Here is a 24,907-nt window from a genome sequence, read left to right as displayed (position 1 = left end):
CAATGAAACCAAGCATGCTGAATCAAAAGGTCAAATTTCTTTCCAGGTGGACTTGGCGTTTTAGAATCAGCCTGGGAGGCTCCTTTAATATGTACAGGCTCCAGATCCTTAAAGGCACAGATGACACAGCCTACTGCTGCAGTTTCTGTTGCCTTCAGTATTTTCTGATGACTGCCCAGGTCTTTCTGGGTCCTTAGATAAACTCATTATCTCCAGCTTCAGTCACATGAACAACACTGGGGTTCAGCTCAGCTGAAAGCCATTGCTCTACAATGAAGTAACGGATGAGTTCTTCACATTTACTCAGGCTGAATTGCTTTCTGACCAGCCCTCATCATTAGGATTCTAACTCAGATACATGGAGACTAGACTGATGTTTTGGGTAAATCCCAAAACAATAACAAATGTACAGGTGTGTCCACCTGTGCAGTGTGTGTCACCTTGTTGGTAGAACTCCTGTCGCTGGGTCCCATCACAGCCTCTACTGTGAGTTCAAGATTCAGTTCGAGGCTTGAGCTCATCAGCCAGTCAAAGACTCCAGGGCTGCATTAAGGAGTGTGGTACTGTCATCAGAAACCATCCTTTCAATTAAGATGTTAAACTGAGATCCTGTCCACTTGGTCAAAGTCCTGTGGCACTATTTTGGCATTCTGCCCAAAATTCCTCTCTTAACTAAGGCCACCAAAAATAATGACTTGGTTATCCACCTCATTGCTGTTTGTTGGACAACTTTAGTTGTTCAAAGATTGGCTGCTGCATTCTATACATTACAATAGCATGCTTCAGGCGCTAAATAAATAAGTAATTTATTCTTTATAAAAACAAGTATGAACAGGAATAGGCCATTCGGGCCTGCTCTGCCACTCAATACAATTATGGCTGATTTATCTTCCATCTTTCTATACCATCTACTATGAGAACCACGGCAGCACAGTGGTTACCACTGCTGCCTTACAGCGTCAGGGACCGGGGTTTGATTCCCGGCTTGGGTCACTATCCGTGCGAAGTCTGCACATTCTCTCCGTGTCTGCGTGGGTTTCCGCCAGGCGCTCTGGTTTCCTCCCACGGTCTAAAGATGTGCTGGTTAGGTTGATTAGCCATGCTCAATTGCCCCTTAGTGTCGGGGGGGCTAGCAGGGTGAATACATGGGTTCACAGGGATAGGGCCAGGGTGGGATTGTTGTTGGTATTGGCTTGAAGGGCCGAATGCCCTCCTTCTGTACTATAGGGATTCTATCCAACCACACACTACAGTAGAACAAACCTCCACGTGGCCAAGCACCATTCAACTAAAGTAACCTGGCACAAGGGATCATGCTTTCATTCAATCTGAAGCCCAAAACACTTCGTATAGTAGAACGGGCTCATCGGAAATTGTGTTGACCACTCCACGGAATGGTAATCAGGCTCTCCAATTTCCCTTTTGTTTGTTTCCCCCCCAATCTTCGGATTTGATTTATTGTCACATGTATTGGGATACAGTGAAAAATATTGTTTCTTGCACGCTATACAGACAAAGCATACCATTCATAGAGTACATAGGGGAGAAGGAAAGGAGGGTGCAGAATGTAGTGATACAGAAGCATTGTTAGAGAGAGTGTATAAGAGTTGGGTAGAGTTTTAAAAGGCATAGAACGATATTAAAAGATAGAATGAGAGAGTATGCCAGGGACAGCTCGCAAGAAGTCCCCACGCTCCAGTGCCATCTTGAATCATCTTGCTCTGTAATCGCTTAAACTCTGTCATAGCTCCAGTTTCTTCCAATTCTGGTCAAACGTCATTGATCTGAAATTTTCTTTGTCTCTCCACAGATGCTGCCTGACCTGCCGACTGTTTTCAGACTTTCCTCTTTTTATTACAGACTCCAGCTTCTGCAGTATTCTGCTTTTGGTACCTGATTAATTCAGCACCTCACTCAGCCTATGATTCAATTGATAACATGCAACATGTTATCAGACAGAACAAAGACAGGAAGTGAGCCCTGATCACCTAGCCTGACAAATAATTTGTTTGCGTTTGCTGTTTCATTAGCAGGCTGTCAGTGAATGGATTAGCAAACTAAAATTAACTTGACATCATAGGAGGATTATATCACAGGCGGCCGATTTATCCTAATTGAATAATCTATGGGTTTCTGCAACAATTAATTGAATATTTGGCTGCATTAAAACACCACTAGAATATTCTGCTTCCTTGCTGAGTACGCATGTTGTGTCTTGTATTACAGTGCCTAGACATTGTATTTAACAAGTTGCAGCTTCTCTCACTTTGTTCACCCAGTCTTATCAATTCTCCAGCTAGCAGCTAGAAGATTACAAACATATTAAGTGCCTTTGTATTCGTGATAGTGGCAGCACAGTTGCGGCAGGGTAAACTCGAAAGGATTTGATCAAATAATGTTCAGATGTTGAAACACTTAAGCTGACCGCAACATTTACAATTGAATTTTGCCTTCTGTTATCCTAAGCAGAGCTCGACAGATCTGCTGGAAGTAATTCCCAGGAATCGCAAATCAGATTTGACTTATTCTGTCCCCTTTTTTGTTGCGTTTTCCTCCCAAGCATGGCAGAAGAGACATGGGGGCAAAGTACAGAATACTGAGGGTGCCCTAGGGCTGGGATCTGTGATTGATGGCCTTCCTCCCAGTAAAAAGAGCAAGGACAATACTGGCAGGTTGGCCAGTACAGGTGGATAACAAAGTCATTATATTTGGTGGCCTTAGCTGAGAGAGGAATTTTGGGCAAAATGGTGCCACAGGATTTTGACTAAGTGGACAGGATCTCAGTTTAACATAATTTAAAGGATGGCTTCTGATAACACCTCAAGTGTTAGCTGACCCAGTGAGGTGCTGAACAGCTAACAGTGCCCAGTCCTGCTACTGGAACCAGTTTGTCAGAAGACACAAGATGGAAAAGGTGTGACAGTTCACTATAACTCAGCTTTCACTTTATAAATGGGGTTCTAAAGGAATATATTTAATCTGTACATAGGGGGTCTGTCTTGTCTCAGTGGTGGCACTCTCGCCTCTAAATCTAAATCATGGGTTCAAGCCCCATTCCAGAGCCTTCAACACACACTTCAGGGCAGAACCAAGAGAGCACTATCAGAGATATCACCTTTTGAATGGGATGTTGAACCAAAGCCCCGTCTACACTCACACTTGGACATAAAAGATTGCACAGTACTATCCCAAGACAACGAACGAGCCAGAGCCGCAGAGTGCGGTGCACGTTAAAAGCTCCCATAGTCAGCACCTATGAGGAGACACTCGGGCTCTCAAACAGTAAACACCAAGACTGGTTGGACCGAGAACAATCAGGAGGTCCGGGATCTCCTTGATTGCAAACGCAAGACGTTCCTGACCTAGCAGCTCCACCAAAACACGAATGAGAGGGAACAAGCCTGCAGGCAACTGAAGGCCAGGGTGCAACAAGGACTCGCAACCTAAACAACAGGTGGCAAGTGGACAGAGCGCAGGTGGCTCAGCAACTCGCCGGCAAGCACAACATGCGCAGCTTCTTCAGCTCAATTAAAACCATTTATGGTCCAAGCACCCAGGGACCCACCCCACTGAGAGCCAAAAAGGGTGAGGCGCTCAAAGACAGAGTCAGTCAACGTCTGCTGGAGCGAGCACCTCAAGGATCTCCTCAACCAAGACACAGCCGTTGACGCAAGTGCCCGCCACACCATCCTGCTAGCTGTTGTCATCTCACAGTGCAACCCCAGCTCGCCGTGAGGTTGAAAAACCCATCCGACAGCTGAAAAACAACAAGACCTCTGGTGCAGATGGAACCCCCACTGAAATATTAAAATGTGGCAAAGGGGGACTTTTGACAAGAATCCATAACCTCATCATCCTTGTCTGGAAGGAAGAGAGCATGCCGGGAAATCTCAGAGCGTCTTAGCTGTGACCATCTTTAAGAAAGGAGACAGGTCTGACTGTGGAAATTACAGAGGGACTTTCCTACTCTTCACCACGGGAAAGGTCATCGTGAGAATCCTCCTCAACCGCCTCCTCCCTGAGTCAGGGTGCGGTTTCCGCCCATCAAGAGGCACAATGGACATGATCTTCAATGTGCGACCAATCCAGGAAAAGTGCAGGGAGCAGCATCAACCTCTGTACGCAGCCTCCTTCGATCTCACAAAAGCCTTTGACTCTGTCAACCGTGAGGAATTGTGGAACATCCTCCTCAAAATCAGCTGACCGCAGAAACTGGTCACCAATCTCCGCTTGCTCCACAATGTCATGCAAACCATGATCCTCACCAACAGAACCACCACAGACCCAGGATGAGTGCAAACTGGGGTCAAACAGGGCAGCGTCATCGCACCATTGCTCTTCTGAATCTTCCTCGCAGCAACACCCCACCCCATCACCTTGAAGCTCCCCACTGGAGTGGAGCTAACCTACCGGACAAGTGGGAAACTGTTCAACCTCCAACATATCCTGGCCAGAACCAAGAGCATCCCAACTTCTGTCATCGAGCTGCAGTACGCAGACGAAGCCTGTGTGTGCTCACACTCAGAGGCTGAGCTACAAACCACTGTCGACGCAGCAACTGAGGCAAATGAGAGAATGAGCCTCAGACTAAACATCTAGAAAACAAAGATTCTCTACCAGCCTGCTCCTGCCGCACAAAACTGCCCCCGATCATCAAGATCCACGGCGAGTCCCTGGACAATACAATGGATCATTTCCCATACCTCGGGAGCCTCCTCTTGCCATGAGCAGACATCGACAATAAAATCCAGCATTAACTTCAATGTGCCAGTGCAGTCTTTGGACGCCTGAGGAACAGAGTATTTGAAGACTGAGACCTCAAATCCAGCACCAAGCTCATGGTCTACAGAACAGCCGTGGTCCCCGCTCTCCTGTATGCATCAGAAACATGGAGTGGAATTTTCCCGTCCCACCCATCACGTTGGGGGAGCCTCGAGCAGGATTTTCAGGTTTTGGGGTGAGCATGGTGGAAAATCCCACCAATGGACAATGTACAGCAGGCACCTCAATTTCCTAAAGAGATGCTAAAAGAATGATGGGTTTCCTCCGGGTGCTCCGGTTTCTTCCCACAGTCCAAAGATGTGTGGGTTAGGTTGATTGGCCATGCTAAATTGACCCTAGTGTCAGGGGGACTAGCAGGGTAACTAACCCACGCAGACACAGGGAGAATTGTACAGACTCCGCAGATAGTGACCCAAACCAAGAATCGAATCCCGATCCCTGGCGCTGTGAGGCAGCAGTGCTAACCACTGTGCCGCCTCCATTCAATGATTATGCAGTACAGTTCTAGCCAGAGAATCCGATGCAATGGATTTCTTTTTCTACTTCCACACCTTTGTCCCTAGTTTTCCCGAAGGCTCTTGGCCCTCTCCTGCTTCACAGCTACATGCTGCCCTTCAGTGACATCTTCTGAAAATACAGCATCAGTTTCCAGTTATAGGCTCACGACACCCAACTCTACCCACACCATCACCTCTCAACTCCTCCGCTGTTGCTAAATTATCTGGTTGCTTATTTGACATTTAATACTGGATGAACAGAAATTTTCTACAGCCGCAAACTACATTTCCTAACCACCTGCTCCAACCCTCTCCCTGCTAACTGTCTTGAGGCTGAACCAAAGTGTTTGCAACCTCAATGTCATATCTGGCCTCCAATTGAGCTTCTAACCACAAATCCATTATGCCATCACTAAAATCACCTACTTCTACCTCCATCACCCATTTCTGCCCCAGCTCAGCTCATCCGCTGATGAAACCCTCATCCATACCTTTTGCTACCTCTAAACCTCAACACACTCTTGGCCAACCTCCCACATTCTATCTTCCAAAAACTTGAGATCATCCACAACTCTGTTTCCCATGTCCTAACTCGCACCAAGTCTTGGTCACCCAACATCCTGTGTTCAGTGACCCAATTTAATTCCCAGTTGTGTTCAAATCCCCACAAGGCCTCATCCCTCCCTAACTCAGTAATCTCCTCCAGATGTACCACCCTCCAAGATATCTATGCTCTCTTAATTCTGACTTGAGCCAATTTTAATTGCTCCAGCACTGGTACACTCCCCAAAACCGATCTTATCTTCCCCAATATCACTTTATCTGCTTCAGTGTCTAATTTTGGTTGATCATGCTCCTCTGAAGTACTTTCAAATGTTTTATTAAGTTTAAGGTGCAATCTCAATAAAGTTGTCCTTTTGGTCTCTACAATGTTAGCTGAGTGAGTAGATGCACCCCTTGTGTGTGCGTCACTCAGCCAGATCCGTTCCAGGTTTCACTCTTGATTTGTACCGAGTTTGTTAGTCTCAGCTGCGTCGGAGGCATAGAGCTCAAAAGCAGAGAACTTAAATTGACTATTTATACATCACTGTTTAGACTTCAGCTGGAGTTTTGCATTGTACTTCACAATGTCAAGGCCATAGATATAGTGCAGAGGGGATTTACTAGAATGGTAGCGGTCATGTAGGAGTTCAATTATGTGGAGAGATTGGAGAAGTAGGGCCTGTTTTTCTTCGAGCAGAGAAGGAGAAGAGGAAATGAATGGATACATTCAACATTAGGAAGGGTTTCTATAGAATGAATAAGGAAAACTGACAGAAGAGTGAGTAACTAGGGCACATAGATTTTAAGTTAACTGGCGGAAGAACCAGAAGCAAGATGAAGAGGTTTTTTTATTTACACAGTGAGGTGTGATATGGAGTACACTGGCTGAAAGGGTGAGGAATCAGATTTAACAGCAACCTTTAAAAGGGAGTTGGATAAATATTTGAAGGGGAAAAATTTGCTGGGCGATTGGAAAAGGGCAAGGCAATGGAACGAATTGATAGTTCGTTCAAAATGTTGGCACAATGGATCGAATTGCCACCATTGTGTTGGATCATTTTATAATCTCACAACTGATGGGAATACTTCATTTGGTCCTCCCACATTCCTATGTAAGGAAGAGGGAAATAATCCAGAAGAGGGAAATAATCCTATTCCTAATGACTCTCCAGTGACAGCTGCAAGAAAGAGGCATGCACTGATGTTAAAAAGACAAAATCAGGTTCTGTTGTGAAGTCCCTGCAGCAGAATAGCCTTTCAACCACTTTGCAAGGCACTGCAAAGAAATCAACCTGGTGCCAATATTCAACGAGGCTGGCAGAGCAAGAAAAGGCTCATCTTAAATCTCTTGTCCTTGCCGGGTAAGCTGATTTTAGCAACAACAACTAATATTTATATAGCACCTTAAATGTGGTGAAATGTCCAAAACACTTTGTTTCAAAATTTGACACCAAGCCGTATAAAGGGCAGACAGCCAAAGACTTGGTTAAATAGGTGGGTTTTAAGCAGCCTTTCAAAGGAGAGAGGGGAAAAGTGATTTAAGGTGGGGATTCCAAAGCCTAGTGCCCAGGCAGAAGAACTACAGCCACTAATAGTGGAGTGATTAAAATTGGAGATGCTCAAGAGGCCAGAATTAGAAGAGTGCAGCTATCTCAGAGAGTGGTGGGGCTGGAGGTGCTTACCGAGACAGGGACAGGCGAGGCCATGGAGGAATTTTTTTAAACATACAAAAAAGTACACTAGCAAGCACAGGAGTGATGGTGATCAAGACTTGGTGCAAGTTAGAACACAGAGAGCAGAGTTTTGGATGAGCTCAAGTTTATGAAGGAAAGTATGAAGAGTCTTCAAACGGGCCCTGCAGCCTTCAGTAAAGAAAACATTTCTATACAGAAACACACATCAAAAAGAGAGCTGCATTATAAATTGATTGTTATATTCACGATACAAGGCCCCTGATGGGAAAATGCTAGAGTCTATTATAAAGGATGTGATTACAGGACACTTAGAAAATGTCAACGGGAATAGACAAAGTCAGCATGGATTCATGAGAGAGAAATCATGTTTGACAAACCTACTGGATTTTTGTGAAGATGTAACTAGTAGAATAGATAAATGTGAACCAGTGGATATGCTGTATATGGATTTTCAGAAAACTTTTGATGAGATCCCACATTCGAGGTTTGTGTGCAAAATTAAGGCATATGGGATTGGGGGTAATATATTGGCATAGATTGAGAATTGGGTAGCAGACAGGGAAGTAGGAATAAATGGGTCTTTTTTAAAATGGCAGGCAGTAACTAGTGGGATCCCACAGGGATCAGTGTTTGGATCCCAGCAATATACATCAATAATTTGAATGAGGGAACCAAATGTAATATTTCCAAGTTTGCTGACAACACAAAACCTGGTGGGAATGTGAGTGGTGAGGGGAATGTTAAGAGGCTCCAAGGTGATTCAGACAAGTTGAGTGAGTGGGCAAAAACATGACAGATGCAGCATAACTTGGATAAATGTGAAGTTCCAACTTCAGATGCAGAAAATGTGCGGCAGTATGTTATTTAAATGATGATAGATTGGGAAATGTTGATGTACAAAGGGACCTGGGTGTCCTTGTACACCAGTCAATGAAAACAAGCAAGCAGTTAGGAATGCAAATGGTATGTTGGCCTTCATTGCAAGAGAACTCGAGTACAGGAGCAAGGATGTCTAACTGCAGTTGTGCAGGACCTTGATAAGACCACACCTGGAGTAGTGTACAGTTTTGGTCTCCTTACCTAAGAAAGGATATACTTGCCATGAAGAGAGTACAGCAAAGGCTCACCAGACTGATTCCTGGGATGGCAGGATTGTCGTACGAGGAAAGATTGGGTCAACTGGATCTGCATTCACTGGAATTTAGAAGATGAGAGGGCATCTAACTGAAATCGGGGAGAAGGTCTGTGATACATTTAAAGAAATTAACATAAAAAGAGATGAGGTTCTGAGTGGTCTGGCAGGCTTGAAAGTAAATAAATCTCCTTGGTCAGATAAAATGTTTCCCAGACAGTTGAATGAGGCAAGGGAGGAAATAGTAGGGGCACTGGCAATAATTTTCAATTCCTCTCCGACTACAGGAGAGGTCATGATGTGGAGATGCCGGCGTTGAACTGGGGTAAACACAGTAAGAGTTTTAACAACACCAGGTTAAAGTCCAACAGGTTTATTTGGTAGCAAATACCATTAGCTTTCGGAGCGCTGCCCCTTCGTCAGATGGAGTGGATATCTGCTCTCAAGCAGGGCATACAGAGACACAAAATCAAGTTACAGAATACTGATTAGAATGCAAATCTCTACAGCCAACCAGGTCTTAAAGATACAGACAATGTGAGTGGAGGGAGCATTAAGCACAGGTTAAAGAGATGTGTATTGTCTCCAGACAGGACAGCCAGTGAGATTCTGCAAGTCCAGGAGGCAAGCTGTGGGGGTTACTGATAGTGTGACATAAATCCAACATCCCGGTTTAGGCTGTCCTCATGTGTGCGGAACTTGGCTATCAGTTACCGCTCAGCGACTCTGCGCTGTCGTGTGTCGTGAAGGCCGCCTTGGAGAACGCTTACCCGAAGATCAGAGGCTGAATGCCCGTGACCGCTGAAGTGCTCCCTCACAGGAAGAGAGCAGTCTTGCCTGGTGATTGTCGAGCAGTGTTCATTCATCCGTTGTCGTAGCGTCTGCATGGTTTCCCCAATGTACCATGCCTCGGGACATCCTTTCCTGCAGCGTATCAGGTAGACAACGTTGGCCGAGTTGCAAGAGTAGGCACCGTGTACCTGGTAGATGGTGTTCTCACGTGAGATGATGGCATCCGTGTCGATGATCCGGCACGTCTTGCAGAGGTTGCTGTGGCAGAGTTGTGTGGTGTCATGGTCACTGTTCTCCTGAAGGCTGGGTAGTTTGCTGCGGACAATAGTCTGTTTGAGGTTGTTTGAAGGCAAGAAATGGGGGTGTGGGGGTGGCCTTGGCGAGATGTTCGTCTTCATCAATGACATGTTGAAGGCTCCAGAGGAGATGCCGTAGCTTCTCCGCTCCAGTGAAGTACTGGACGACGAAGGGTACTCTGTCCACCGTGTCCCGTGTTTGTCTTCTGAGGAGGTCGGTGCGATTTTTCGCTGTGGCGCGACAGAACTGTCGATCGATGAGTCAAGCACCACGTCCTGTTCTTATGAGGGCATCTTTCAGCGTCTGGAGGTGTCTGTTGTGATCCTCCTCATCTGAGCAGATCCTGTGTATACGGAGGGCTTGTCCGTAGGGGATGGCTTCTTTAACATGTTTAGGGTGGAAGCTGGAGAAGTGGAGCATCGTGAGGTTATCCGTGGGCCTGTGGTGCAGTGAGGTGCTGAGGTGACCGTCCTTAATGGAGATGCGTGTGTCCAAGAATGCAACCGATTCCGGAGAGTAGTCCATGGTGAGTCTGATGGTGGGATGGAACTTGTTGATGTCATCATATAGTTGTTTCAGTGATTGTTCACCATGACTCCAAAGGAAGAAAATATCATCGATGTATCTAGTGTATAGCATCGGTTGAAGGTCCCGTGCGGTGAAGAAGTCTTGTTCGAACCTGTGCATGAAGATGTTGGCATATTGAGGTGCGAATTTGGTCCCCGTGGCTGTTCCGTGTGTCTGGATGAAGAACTGGTTGTTGAAGGTGAAGACATTGTGGTCCAGGATGAAGCGGATGAGTTGTAAAATTGCATCTGGAAACTGGCAGTTGTCGGCGTTGAGCACTGAGGCCGTTGCAGCAATGCCATCGTCGTGGGGGATGCTGGTGTAGAGTGCCGAGACATCCATTGTGACGAGGAGTGCTCCTGGTTCAACTGCTCCATGTGTGTTGAGTTTCTGTAGGAAGTCCGTAGTGTCGTGACAAAAGCTGGGGGTTCTTTGTACAATGGGTTTCAGGATGCCCTCGACATAGCCGGAGGAGGTTCTCGCACAGGGTCCCATTGCCCGATTCGCTGGGACGGCCAGGTGTGTTTGCCTTGTTTTTCTTCGGGAGGCAGTAGAGATCTCCAACGCAGGGAGTGTGTGGGATGAGAGCACGGAGGATGCACTGAAGGTCCGGATCAAAGGTTTTGATCAGAGTGTTGAGTTCACGGGTGTGTTCTTTGGTCGGATCTGTGGGTAACTGTCTGTAGTGTTCTTCGTTGTTCAGTTGTCGGTACACTTCTTTGCAGTAATCCGTTCTGTTCAGTATGATGATGGCCCCTCCTTTGTCTGCTGGTTTGATGACAATATTGCGGTTGGTCTTGAGAGTGTGGATGGCGTTGCGTTGTGCTTGGGTGATATTCGGGGCTGTCTTGTGAGTGCGGCTGATGAATTTGGTGTTGATGCACCTCCTGGCATACATGTCAAGTCGAGGGCAGCGGCCTTCCAGAGGAGTCCAATTCGACTCTTTCCTCTTCGGTTGCTGCACTGCGGATCTCTCTGTCGGCTGTTCCGTTTCATTGGCTGTCTCATTGTGTTCGCTGTTGGCCTCTTGGGGTTTGTGGGCCAGTGAGATTCTGCAAGCTGTGGGGGTTACTGATAGTGTGACATAAACCCAAGATCCCGGTTTAGGCCGTCCTCATGTGTGCGGAACTTGGCTATCAGTTCCTGCTCAGCGACACTGCGCTGTCGTGGTGATGTACAACCCCCACAGCTTGCCTCCTGGACTTGCAGAATCTCACTGGCTATCCTGTCTGGAGACAATCCACATCTCTTTAACCTGTGCTTAATGTTCCCTCCACTCACATTGTCTGTATGTTTAAGACCTGGTTGCTGTAGAGATTCGCATTCTAATCAGTATTCTGTAACTTGATTTTGTGTTTCTGCATGCCCTGTTTGAGAGCAGATATCCACTCCGTCTGATGATGGGGCAGCGCTCCGAAAGCTAATGGCATTTGCTACCAAATAAACCTGTTGGACTTTAACCTGGTGTTGTTAAAACTCTTACAGGAGAGGTGCCAGAGGATTGGAAGACAGCCAATGTCGACCATTATTCAAAAGGGGAGAAGGGATAAACTACAGGCCAGACAGTCTAACCTCAGAGGTGGGGAAGCTATTGAAAGCAATTCTGAGAAACAGAATTAATCTGCTTTTGGAGAGGCAGGGATTAATCCGGAACAGTCCACGTGGTTCTGTTAAGGGGAGGTCATGTCTGACCAACTTGATTGGATTTTTTGAAGAGGCGACCAGGTGTGTAGATGAGGGCAATGCATTTGACATCGTCTTCTTAGGACTTCAGAAAGGCAAAAGGTCCCACATGGGAGACTGATAGTGCACGTAAGAGCCCACGGGATCCAAGGAAATTTGGCAAATTGGATCTCGAGTTGGCCGAGTGGTAGGAAGCAGAGAATGATCATCCAGGAGTATTTTTCACACAGGGCTCCCGCAGGGATTAGTGTTGGGGCCCTTGCTGTTTGCGGTTTATATAAATGATTTAGACTTGAATGGAGGAGGGTAATCAGTATGTGGAAATTAAGTTGTAATTCCAGCTATGGCCAAATATTTAATTCACTTTGTTTTGCAAGATTAAGGATGCTCACTTCAAATAAAGCACCATGGGGATGCTGGGACTTGTGAAACTATAGTTAAAAGCAGTTAAAAACTGCAGATGCTGCTGTGGAAAATTAAGTTACAGCAACTGTGAAAACTAAATTACAACAAACAACTCTGTCAAGTAAAGGAAAAAGCTCATTAGCGAACAAGGCCTTCAGTGAGGTTAGCGCTTGCGTACTCAGGATAAGCAACTAACCTAAACCTTGTGTTAGTTTCATAAACACTCTGTTCCCAGCCTTGGCCACAGGATGAAAATAAGACCCTTTCAACAACAAAATTCCAAACAGCAAGATACTGTGAGCTATAACTGTTACATTTTCTGCATGAAACAACAGAACACCTTGCAATGCTTGGTGCTGTATTGCATTCTCACTTGTGCACAACTAATTAAAGCTTAGAAGTTTGAGTACTCTTAGCGCTTAGTGCCTGGTTGGGTGCACTTACCTGAACAGGCGCCGGAGTGTGGCAACTAGGGGAATTTCACAGTAACTTCATTGCAGTGTTAATGTAAGCCTTTATTTGTGACTAATAAATAAACTTTACTTTAAAACTTCACTGTTGCTTGTACCCAAGTAGGCTATAGTGCCTAGTGTTGTTTGTACCCAGGTATGAAAATTGGTAGGATGGTAAATGGTGAGGAGGATACAGATTACCAGAGGATATAGACGGGCTGGTCAGATAGGTTGATCAGTGGCAAATGGAATTCAATCCGGATAAGTGTGAGGTGATGCACTTGGGCAGGACAAACAAGGCAAGGGAATACATGATGAATGGCAGGACCCTGGGAAGCACTCAGGATCAGAGGGAATCTTAGTCTGCATTTACACCGGTCCATTAAGTTAGCAAGACAGTGGATAAAGTGGTTAAGAAGGCATAGGGTGTATTTGCCTTTATGAGTCAGATATAGAATTTAAGAGCAGGAAGTAATGCTGGAACTATATAAAACGTTAGTTAGGCCATGGTTTAAAGTATTGTCCACAGTCCTGGAATCCACATTATAGGAGGGATGTGACACCTCTGGAAAGGGTGCAGAGGAAATTTACCAGGATGTTAACAGGGCTGGAGAGTTTTAGTTATGAAGAGATTGGATAGGCTGGAGTTGTTTTCCTTGAAGCAGAGGAGACTGAAGGGAGACATGATTGAGATGTATAAAATTATGAGGGGCATAGATGGAGTAGACAGGAAGAAACGTTTCTCCTTGGTGGAGAGATCAATGACCAGGCGGCATAGATTTAAGGTAAGGAGCAGGAGGTTTAAAGGGAATACAAGAAAAAACATTTTCACCCAGAGGGTGGTGCAAGTCTGGAATCACTGCCCGAAAGGGTGGTGGAGGCAGAGACCCTCATAACATTTAAGAAATATTCAGATGTGCACTTGTGATGCCAAGGCATACAAGGCAATGAACCAAGTGCTGCAGAATTTGATTAGAATAGTTGGTGGTTTGTCTTTGACCGATGCAGATGTGATGGGCCAAAACAAACAAACAAACAAAGAACAAAGAACAATACAGCACAGGAACAGGCCCTTCGGCCCTCCAAGCCCGCGCCGCTCCCTGGTCCAAACTAGACCATTCTTTTGTATCCCTCCATTCCCACTCCATTCATATGGCTGTCTAGATAAATCTTAAACGTTCCCAGTGTGTCCGCCTCCACCACCTTGCCTGGCAGCGCATTCCAGGCCCCCACCACCCTCTGTGTAAAATATGTCCTTCTGATATCTGTGTTAAACCTCCTCCCCTTCACCTTGAACCTATGACCCCTCGTGAACGTCACCACCGACCTGGGGAAAAGCTTCCCACCGTTCACCCTATCTATGCCTTTCATAATTTTATACACCTCTATTAAGTCTCCCCTCATCCTCCGTCTTTCCAGGGAGAACAACCCCAGTTTACCCACTCTCTCCTCATAACTAAGCCCCTCCATACCAGGTAACATCCTGGTAAACCTCCTCTGTACTCTCTCCAAAGCCTCCACGTCCTTCTGGTAGTGTGGCGACCAGAACTGGACGCAGTATTCCAGATGCGGCCGAACCAACGTTCTATACATCTGCAACATCAGACCCCAACTTTTATACTCTATGCCCCGTCCTATAAAGGCAAGCATGCCATATGCCTTCTTCACCGCCTTCTCCACCTGTGACGTCACTTTCAAGGATCTGTGGACTTGCACACCCAGGTCCCTCTGCGTATCTACACCTTTTATGGTTCTAAGGCCTTCTTCTGTGCTGTAGACCTCTATAACTATGACTTAATGAAACAGAAAATACTGAGGGAGTTGGACAGACTGGATGCAGGGATGTTGTTTCCTCTGGCTGGGGGAGTCAAGAACAACAATCAGATCACAATCTCAGGATACAGGGTAGGCCATTTACAATTTGTGAGGAGAAATTTCTTCACTCGGAGTGGTGAACCTGTGGAATTCTCTACCACAGAAGGCTGTGAACCCGAAGTCACTGACTGTATTTAAGGAGGAAATAGATAGATTTCTAGACAAGGTGTCAAGGGGTATGGGGGGAATGCGGGAGCATGGGTTTGAGATAGAGGGTCATCCATGATCATATTGAATGGCGGAACAGGCCCGAATGACCTACTCCTGCTCCTATCTTCTATGCTTCTAGACTCGGAAAGTGATGACTCACCTGGTCACTCAGATCTCGAGAGACATAGAGTAGAATGTCTCGAGCAACATCCGCAAAGAACATGTCACCGGATATCTGTGGAAAGATGCATCACTGTTTAGACTCTGAACTGTTGACTAAGCAAAAAGGCAGCCCCAACTCAACTCAGAACTAGGTTAGCCGCAAGCAGAAGTGAAACAAAACTATCTAATTTACATATAAGCAGTTCCAAATACCAAATGGCATCAAAAGTCTTCTTGTAGGCTCTCCCAGGGTATGGCAAATGCAGAATCACATGAACACATCAACATCATCCCCAAACACTTCAAAAATGAGCTCTACGGCAGAAATGTTGAATGGTGCAAAAGAAAGAGCCTTGTACTGCACAGGGAAGCTGTGTAGTCAAAACCTGGGGCACTTGATTTTAAAATGGCAAATGTAGTTAACAGGAGGGTGCCACAGAGTTCTTCTGCACTTGTACTAGTTTGATGTAAAGCTACACAAAGTTTGCATTCAGCCCCTGGGGGAAACAAACAATATTGGTTAAACATTCAGAATCTAGGACAATTCTTCGATTTTTCTGCACACTTTGTCAAGTACTTTACAACACTTTTCCCACTCCTGCCACCATGTCCCACCAATTTTCTCCCTTCTGCAGTTAGAGGAAAGGGGCGAAGACTGGGGATGGGAAAAGTATAATAAACACCAGCTTCCCTTCCATTTCAAGCAGCAATGCCTATGCATCAGTCTACAAGAAGTGCCCTCAACTATAATCCTACAAATCTCAACTGTTGTGCTAATGTGCCCAGAATGTTCAGCTGCAAAAATGTGCACCCTCCAAAATAGTCTGTGTGTGTTCTTTATCCTCAACAATAACTTTATTAAGTTGGAGGCCAGGGGTTGTGGAACAATGAAACCCACATCATCCAATCATCACCAATGCAATATTAGGATCACGGCACCACCTCAGAATCATGGGAACAGGAGGGAGAAGAGAACAAATACCACCACATCAGCCATGCATGAGTGGCTGAGAGGATACATTAGGAAAGAGATGGAAGGCAAACCACAACAACACTACTGGAATGTGATGGTACGGACTGATCTCAACTTGCTTCGTGTATCTGGGTTTGAAACGATTGAATGGAAAGTAAGCCGAGTAAGGATTGGATGATTCTTTGAGTTAGCAAATGGTCCTTTCACTTCCGGGGTGTGGAGGTAAGCTCACCTGAAGTGATGGAACCACAGTTCCAAAGGAAAGTCCGGTCAGTCCCGCTTCAGATCCCATCAACCATGGGTCCACAACACATTGTAGAGGGAGCTTGATTCTAACCTGTTCTATGTCTGATCTTGGAATGTTTCTTACAGACACATAGGGCTGAATTTAGTGCTGGTGACATGAGCCCCACCCACTGGTGGAGAACCAGTGAGAGCTCAGCATTGTCTTTATACAGGTGGCCCAACACTGTTATGAGATAATCAAGTACTTACCCAGACAACACTGGGCTTCTGGACTTCCCACTGAATTAAGGTCCCAATAGGGTGGAAATCCCACCTCAGTGCGGCTGGCCAGCGGTGCCACCAGCAGCGATGACCACTACTGCTATTGCACAGAGCCTACCAGAGAATCGGTGATGGATCTTCCACGGACAAGTAAGCACGATGGGATGGGTTCCCAACAAGGTTTGGGAGATTAGGAGGATGGTTTGTCTGGCAACAAAGGCACGGGTGGCTCCCTGCAGAAGACCCCCTTCCAAATGCCAGGCTCTTGATTGGGCACAGAGGGTCTTTGACCAGGCACATCCAGCCCTCCACAACCACGACTCACCGCCCCGCCCCCCCCCCTCCCCTCCCTCCCCCCACAGCAAAAGGTCACACTAGTCCCCTGTTCACCACTGGTTCAATACTGGTGGCAGCAGGATGAGGAGAGTGTGAGAGGAGGGCACTGGGACACCGGGACAGGCAAGCGGCACCTTGAGGAGAGTTTGAGAGGGGGACACTGGGACAGACAGTCAGCGTCTTGAGGAGTGAGAGAGAGGGGGGACAGTGGGACACTTCAGTGGCAATTTAAGGATCTCAACTGATGTTCAGGTGGGAAGCTCTCAAGAAAGGATGTCCAGCCCGCACCCTCATGGCCAATCACCTGACTCACCGCCACCTCCAATCTCACCTCCCAGAGTGAGGAAGAGAAAGCATTCCGCTCCCTGACACTACCATTGCTCATCTTGCCATACAAAAAACACACCCAATCAAACAGCAATCTTGCAGGGCCTAAAAGAAAAATAACTAATTACTCAGTCAGCAAAAGAAGATCCTCACCTCTCTGAGCTTAAAATTATCAGCCAGCAAGCCAACTGTCAATAAAAGGCTAAAGAGAAAAAAAAAATCCTATTATTTAGAAGACTGACAACTTTCAGAGCAACTCTTCCAGGGGAAGGTTAATGAATGATGCCTGATTACTTCCACCAGCAGTGTCCCTGGGAGTTGAGTGTAATGAGATTGGTGACTTGGATAATCAGTCCAAAGAATAAGTGGCTCAAGTCTCCAGTGAGTTCTCATTTCCTGAAACTGCTGTCATTTATTGATTTCAACAAGTTACTACCTGATTAATGTTTTTTAAAAACTCACTTCAGAAATAGTTTCAGCCGTCGCTCGAAGGTGGCAGGAGTAAATGCAGACTCGGCAACTGGAAGTTGTCCAAGACCACAATCATACCCGAACTACCGATGCCCGGCTGATTTGCTGGTGGCGAGGCTGATTCTCACTGTGGCAGCAGTTTTGGGTTCAATGTTCCACTGAACATAAAATCTTGACACTCCAATGTAGTACTGATGGAGTGCTGCACTGTTAGCTGTGCCATCGTTTGGGTAAGACATTAAACTAAAATCTTGTCTGCCATCCCCGCTGTGCCTCAGGAAGAATATACGGGCCTTCGAGGGCATATTCACAGGTATGATAGTACAATGGCTAACTTATGAGAACAGGTTGCATAAACTTGCTTCCTACTCCCTTGAGTTTTGATGGCTGAGGGATGATCCAATTGAGGTGTTAAAAATGACAAGAGCCTTCAAAGGGTCGATACTGTACAGATGGACAGCAAGGTGGCACAGTTGTTAGCACTGCTGCCTACAGCACCAGGGACATGGGTTCGATTCCCGGCTTGTGTCACTGTCTGTGCGGAGTCTGCACTTTCTCCCCATGTCTGCATGGGTTTCCTCCAGGTGCTCCGGTTTCCTCCCACACTCCAAAAGACATGCTAGTTAGGTGCATTGGTCATGCTAAATTCTCCCTCAGTGTACCCGAACAGGTGCTGGAGTGTGGCGACTAGGGGATTTTCACAGTAACTTCATTGCAGTGTTAATGTAAACTTACTTGTGACACTAATAAATAAACTTAAACTTAAAAATACATTTCCTCTGGTGAGAATCCACAACAATGGGACACAATCTTAATAAAAACAAAATACTGCGAATGCTGGAAATCCGAAATAAAAGCAGAAAATGCTGGAAAAACTCTGGCAGTATCTGTGGAGAGAGAAACAGAGTTAACATTTCGTGTCCGTATGAATCTCCAAGAGAGAAGAAACGTGATCAATTTTATATGGTTTAAGAGGTAGAGCAAAATAGGTCAGTAACAGGTGAGAGCACAAAGTAGTTTAAGGCACAAGGCAAAGGAAATGTTAATGGCAGTAGAAGGTGCTGATAGTGGCATATTGCGGAATACTGGATTGGTGGAATATTGATACATCCATCAACATATCAGGCATGAGTGCAAGCTGCATGGAGATGGCTGAATGGCCACCTCACCATGCCATCACAGTTAGTGTCTCACAATAACCACCACGTAGGCACCTGGAAACAGCATTGCCTATGTTCAAGCTTATAGGAGAAGTGCTTTTGGAATGCCAAGGAGCATCAATGGACAATAGAGGGAGTTAGTTATTGCTGCGATAACCTCAATGGAAGAGGAAGCTGTGCAGATCGATGGGTCACTGCAGGGCAGCCGGTCACTGAGGACAAGGCAGGTATCAAAGTTATGGAGAGTGTATAAAGATTTGGTTTCATGTAACATTCCCTACATGAGACACCTGTGTGAGCTCTTCCCACCATTGGAATTTCCTTATTAAGGGAAGGCAAGAGCCCTTGGTTGAAGTACATGTTTCACTTCACATTTTACTCCACCAGATCCAGCAGTAGAAGAGAGACAGACCAGGGAAATAGCCACATCTGGAAGTTTACAAGATGCAATCCTATCTGAAGACAGTGTGTCACTTTATTCCTGCGCAGCCTCCACCAGCACAAATGCACTCCTCTTGGTGGGTTCTATTGTGCGTGCAGTGGGTGGCACTATCTGATAAACACTTCACAGACACCCAGGAGAAAGTAGCTGCAGCCATTTCCCTTGAAGGAATGAGGAAAAGCCCAGCGATGCTCAGCACCAAGCAGATTGTGAACCTTGGGTGTCACCATCAAAGCAGTAGAGGCTCCAGATGATACATCAAACATGTGAGGATCTGTCACAGAGTTTCCAGAAGCAATGAAATCAATCCATGCCATGAGTGGTTCCAGATTTCTGGCATGTGGATGCATGAAATCCTCCATGGACAGGACAGATGGAACATAGGGAGTCGAGCAGAAATCCAGAGCATGGCCTCATTTACGAGGTCAACAAAGCATTGCATGGACGATATGTACCAGCTGCACACCCCCCCCATCACCAGTCATTCAACCACAGGAATGAGTATGTGATCCCAAAGAGCAGGGGAGGGGCAGATTTCAGGAAATGGGACCTCCTCTTCCAATCACTTCCATGCTGAAGACACATCCTCGGCCCTTCGATTGTAACACAAATGCTGAGTCCTGGTCCAATTACTGAGGCTGCCCTTGCACAGAAGCGGGTGTGCTAGACACCAAGTGTGCTAGACACCAGTAGGGTTCAGGATCCTGAGGATGCAAGCCATTGTCACCTAATACACCAGAGCAAGAAAACAAGCAGCCTGCCCCACATCAACTCACATGTGGACAGAGTGGTGAAGAAGGCATTCAGCATGCTTGGTTTCATTGGTCAGAACATTGAATACAGGAGTTGGGACGTCTTGTTAAAGTTGTACAAGACATTGGTAAGGCTACACTTGGAATACTGTGTGCAATTCTGGTCACCCTATTATAGAAAGGATATTATTAAACTAGAAAGTGTGCGGAAAAGATTTACTAGGATGCTACCGGGACTTGATGGATTGAGTTATAAGGAGAGGCTGAATAGACTGGGACTTTTTTCTTTGGAGCGTAGGAGGCTGGGAGGGGTGACCTTACAGAGGTCTAAAAAATAATGAGGGGCATAGACAAGGTAGATAGTCAATATCTTTTCCCAAAGGTAGGGGAGTCTAAAACTAGAGGACATAAGTTTAAGGTGAGAGGGGAGAGATACTAAAGTGTCCAGAGGGGCAATTTTTTCACACAGAGGGTGGTGAGTGTCTGGAACAAGCTGCCAGAGGTAGTAGTAGAGGCAGGTACAATTTTATCTTTCAAAAAGCATTTAGATAGTTACATGGGTACGATGGGTATAGAGGGATATGGGCCAAATGCGGGCAATTTGGATTAGTTTAGGGGTTTTTAAAAAAAGGGTGGCATGGACAAGTTGGGCCGAAGAGCCTGTTTCCATGCTGTAAACCTCTATGACTCTAACTTCAGGCACTGGGGAAGTACATCATACACCTCATAGAAATTACTGTGAGCAAGTATCTATATGCATGGGTTTACTGGTTATCATTGTTACATGTAAACTTGTGCATTGTTCAATGAAAAGAAAGGTTGTTGAATTGTAATCTATAATGAATTGTATATTTATTTCAATGCAATAGTTCACCTGAGCCAGATGCTAAATCCAATGACCAAAATGTCTGTAAAGGTGAGGGATTCTTGAGGGTCTATTGTGATAAAGGCCTTTGCACTTGGTGGTCACAAGCTCACAAAGACTCTGAGGGTCTCCAGTAACCGGTCACAAACCATGCCTCTGGGAGAGATTTCTTAGCTCAGCAACCCCTTCCACTTGCCCAGCAAACATCTACTGATCAGAGTCGCAATTTCCCTGCCACATTTTTTAATTTGTCACAAAAAGTAGGCTTACATTAACATTGTAATAAAGTTACTGTGAAAATCCCCTAGTCACCACACTCTGGTGCCTGTTCGGGTACACTGAGGGAGAATTTAGCATGGCCAATGCACCTAACCAGCACATCTTTCAGACTGTGGGAGGAAACCAGAGCACCCAGTGAAAACCCATGCAGACACGGGGAGAATGTGCAGACTCCACACAGACAGTGACCCAAGGCAGGAACTGAATCCAGGTCCCTGGTGCTATGAGGCAGCAGTGCTAACTACTGTGCCACCATGCCGCCCCATGTGTCAGTGCCCTATGTCCTAGGCCACCCAGCAACATTTTCATCAAGTGCCAACACTTGAGGTGCCTCATCCTCCTCTGAAGATGTTGCTCACTTCAGGTCTTCACAATGTTTAATTGGAAGAAATTTCTGTTCATCCAGAGTTATTTTGCTGATGTTAATTTTGGTGAGTCCCTGTCCCTGATTATAAGAACATAAGAAATAGGAACAGTAGGCCATCTAGCCCCTCGAGCCTGCCCCGCCATTCAATAAGATCATGGCTGATCTGAAGTGGATCAGTTCCACTTACCCGCCTGATCCCTATAACCCCTAATTCCCTTACCGATCAGGAATCCATCTATCCGTGATTTAAACATATTCAACGAGGTAGCCTCCACCACTTCAGTGGGCAGAGAATTCCAGAGATTCACCACCCTCTGAGAGAAGAAGTTCCTCCTCAACTCTGTCCTAAACTGACCCCCCTTTATTTTGAGGCTGTGCCCCCTAGTTCTAGTTTCCTTTCTAAGTGGAAAGAATCTCTCCATCTCTACCCTATCCAGCCCCTTCATTATCTTATAGGTCTCTATAAGATCCCCCCTCAGCCTTCTAAATTCCAATGAATACAAACCCAATCTGCTCAGTCTCTCCTCATAATCAACACCCCTCATCTCTGGTATCAACCTGGTGAACCTTCTCTGCACTCCCTCCAAGGCCAATATATCCTTCTGCAAATAAGGGGACCAGTACTGCACACAGTATTCCAGCTGCGGCCTCACCAATGCCCTGTACAGATGCAGCAAGACATCTCTGCTTTTATATTCCATCCCCCTTGCGATACAGGCCAACATCCCATTTGCCTTCTTGATCACCTGTTGCACCTGCAGACTGGGTTTTTGCGTCTCATGCACAAGGACCCCCAGGTCCCTCTGCACAGCAGCATGTTGTAATTTCTTTCCATTTAGATAATAATCCAATTTGCTATTATTTCTTCCAAAGTGAATAACCTCGCATTTGTCAACGTTATACTCCATCTGCCAGATCCTCGCCCATTCACTCAGCCTGTCCAAATCTCTCTGCAGACCTTCTATGCCCTCCACACGATTCACTTTCCACTTATCTTTGTGTCGTCTGCAAACTTTGTTACCCTACACTCAGTCCCCTCCTCCAGATCGTCTATATAAATGGTAAATAGTTGAGGCCCCAGTACCGATCCCTGCGGCACGCCACTAGTTACCATCTGCCAACCAGAAAAGCACCCATTTATTCCGACTCTCTGCTTCCTGTCGGATAGTCAATCCCCAATCCACGCTAACACCCTACCCCCAACTCCGTGTGACCCAAACTTCTTCAGCAACCTTTTGTGAGGCACCTTATCAAACGCCTTTTAGAAATCCAAAAACACCGCATCCACCGGTTCTCCTCCGTCAACCGCACTAGTCACATCTTCATAAAAATCCAACAAGTTCGTCAAGCACGACTTTCCCTTCATGAATCCATGCTGCGTCTGCTTAATCGAACCATTCTTATCCAGATGGCCTGCTATTTCTTCTTTAATGATGGATTCCAGCATTCAATATTAGTTTCCTGAGTATTTCCGAAATGGTGGCCTCTTCCTCTTCTATAAATACTGATGCAAACTAATTTTTAACATGGCCACCATTTCCTTATTTTCACTGACAATATAACTCACCATTTCTGGCTATCAAAGGGGCCCACAATGCTCCTGACCACCTTCTTTTTCCTAATTTGGTTGTAAAAACATTGTGTTCATTTTGATATCCAGTGCAAGTTTCTTTGCATATTCCCTTCTTGGAGATCTTGCTACATTATTTGTATTTTTCCTATTTGCTGCGATCTGTACAATTTTTTGCAATTTTGCATGCTTTTCCTTTTAGATTTATGTTGTCTCATACTTCTTTAGTCATACATAGCTATTTTTATTTGAAGAAGGGCAAGGGATAAGTATCATAATAATGTTTGCTAACTAGTATGCCAGAGGCCAAAGAAGCATCATATCAGACTCAAAAATGTTTCTCTCTCCACAGATGCTGCTAGACTGGTTGCCTTTTTCCAGCGCTGCTTGTTTTTATTGCAGTAATCCAGAGACCCTTACTAATGCTTTCTTTTTATTCATTCGTGGGACATGGGTGTCGCTGGCTGGCTTATTGCCCATCCCAAGTTGCCCAAAGGCAGTTGAGAGTCAACCACATTGCTGTGGCTTTGGATTCATATGTATTCCAGACAAGACAAGGACGACAGATTTCCTTCCCTAAAGGACATTCGTGAACCAGATGGGTTTTTCCAACAATCGACAATGGTTTCATGGTCATCAGTAGATTCTTAATTCCAGATTTTGTTTTATTGAATTCAAATTGCACCTTCTGCCATAGTGGGATTTGAACCCGGGTCTCCAGAACATTAGCTGAGTTTCTGGATTAATAGTCTAGTGATAATGCCACTAGGCCATTGCCTCTGGATATGCTCCAGAGAGAGGAGTTAACATTCTACAAAGGCAGCTGTAATCATTTAAATTCAATTAATTAATGAAGCTGAAATAAAATGATTGTCTCAGTAATGTTGTCGTAAAAAACACACTGGTTCCTTAATATCCTTCAGTGAAAGGGAATCCGTCATCCTTACCCAGCCTGGCCTATATGTGACTCCTGATCTACAGTAATGTGGTTAACTCTTTACTGTCCTTTGAAATAGCCCAACAAGCCAATTAGCAAGGACAATTAGGGACGAGCAATAAATGCTAGTCTCGCCAACAATACCCACTTCCCAGGATGGATAAAACAAGCAGAATTTTTGCGTCTTCGGGATATGAACTGGTTCAGTATCTCAAATTCTTTTCGAACACTTCCCGCTGATCTTCTGTCATTTTACCCATCAATACCCTGTTGGACTTTAACCTGGTGTTGTGTTTACTGTGTTTACCCCAGTCCAACGCCGGCATCTCCACATCATTTTACCCATCAACAGACTTAACCAGTTAACTGTGCACAGTCTCTTTCACATCACATTGAAGTTAGTCTTACCTAAGTCTGGAATCTTAGTAACTGCTCATGTATCTCCCTTTAAAACATGACATTGAACTCAAGCACATTGTAATCACTCTCATTTAAACTATAATTTAACATATTCCAAACTAAAAAGCAGCTTCTGGGCATGTTTCAGAGATAGCCATATGGTTGCCACCAACCAGTAGCCGTGTCTGAATCCATACTGACAAACATCACCATTTATTTTACCCCATCACCCTCTCGTTATATTTTATCAGTAATTTAAGATTTTTGATTATTCAATAAATACAATAAAGAATTCTGGTGAAATTTCTTTATGCTGAGAGTAGCAAGGTGAATATTTTATACTCATTTAAGGGGAAGCTAGAGGGAGAAAAGATTAAAGGTTATGTAGTTTGGATGCGATGAACTGAGCTGGGGGAAGGTTGGTATAGAACACAAACACTGGCATAAACTAGTTGTTGTAAATGGCTTGTTTTTGTCGTGTAATCTTCATG

At 45.4% G+C, this 24,907-nt stretch overlaps 1 protein-coding gene across 2 annotated transcripts in view; it reads right to left on the bottom strand.

Moving 5' to 3' along the window:
- The window catches only part of spata20 (spermatogenesis associated 20), a 385,479-nt gene that overhangs the window by 310,622 nt on the left and 49,950 nt on the right, over positions 1-24,907 (bottom strand). For both annotated transcript variants that reach the window (XM_078225324.1, XM_078225325.1), the window contains exon 9: positions 15,030-15,104. In XM_078225324.1, the coding sequence (XP_078081450.1) occupies positions 15,030-15,104 (75 nt within the window). The remainder of the gene's footprint in view (positions 1-15,029; positions 15,105-24,907) is intronic.

Source organism: Mustelus asterias, chromosome 12 (genome assembly GCF_964213995.1).
Source record: "Mustelus asterias chromosome 12, sMusAst1.hap1.1, whole genome shotgun sequence".
Lineage (NCBI taxonomy): Eukaryota > Metazoa > Chordata > Chondrichthyes > Carcharhiniformes > Triakidae > Mustelus > Mustelus asterias.
The sequence above is the reverse complement of the archived record's forward strand: the minus strand, read 5'-3'. Positions and strand labels throughout refer to the sequence as shown.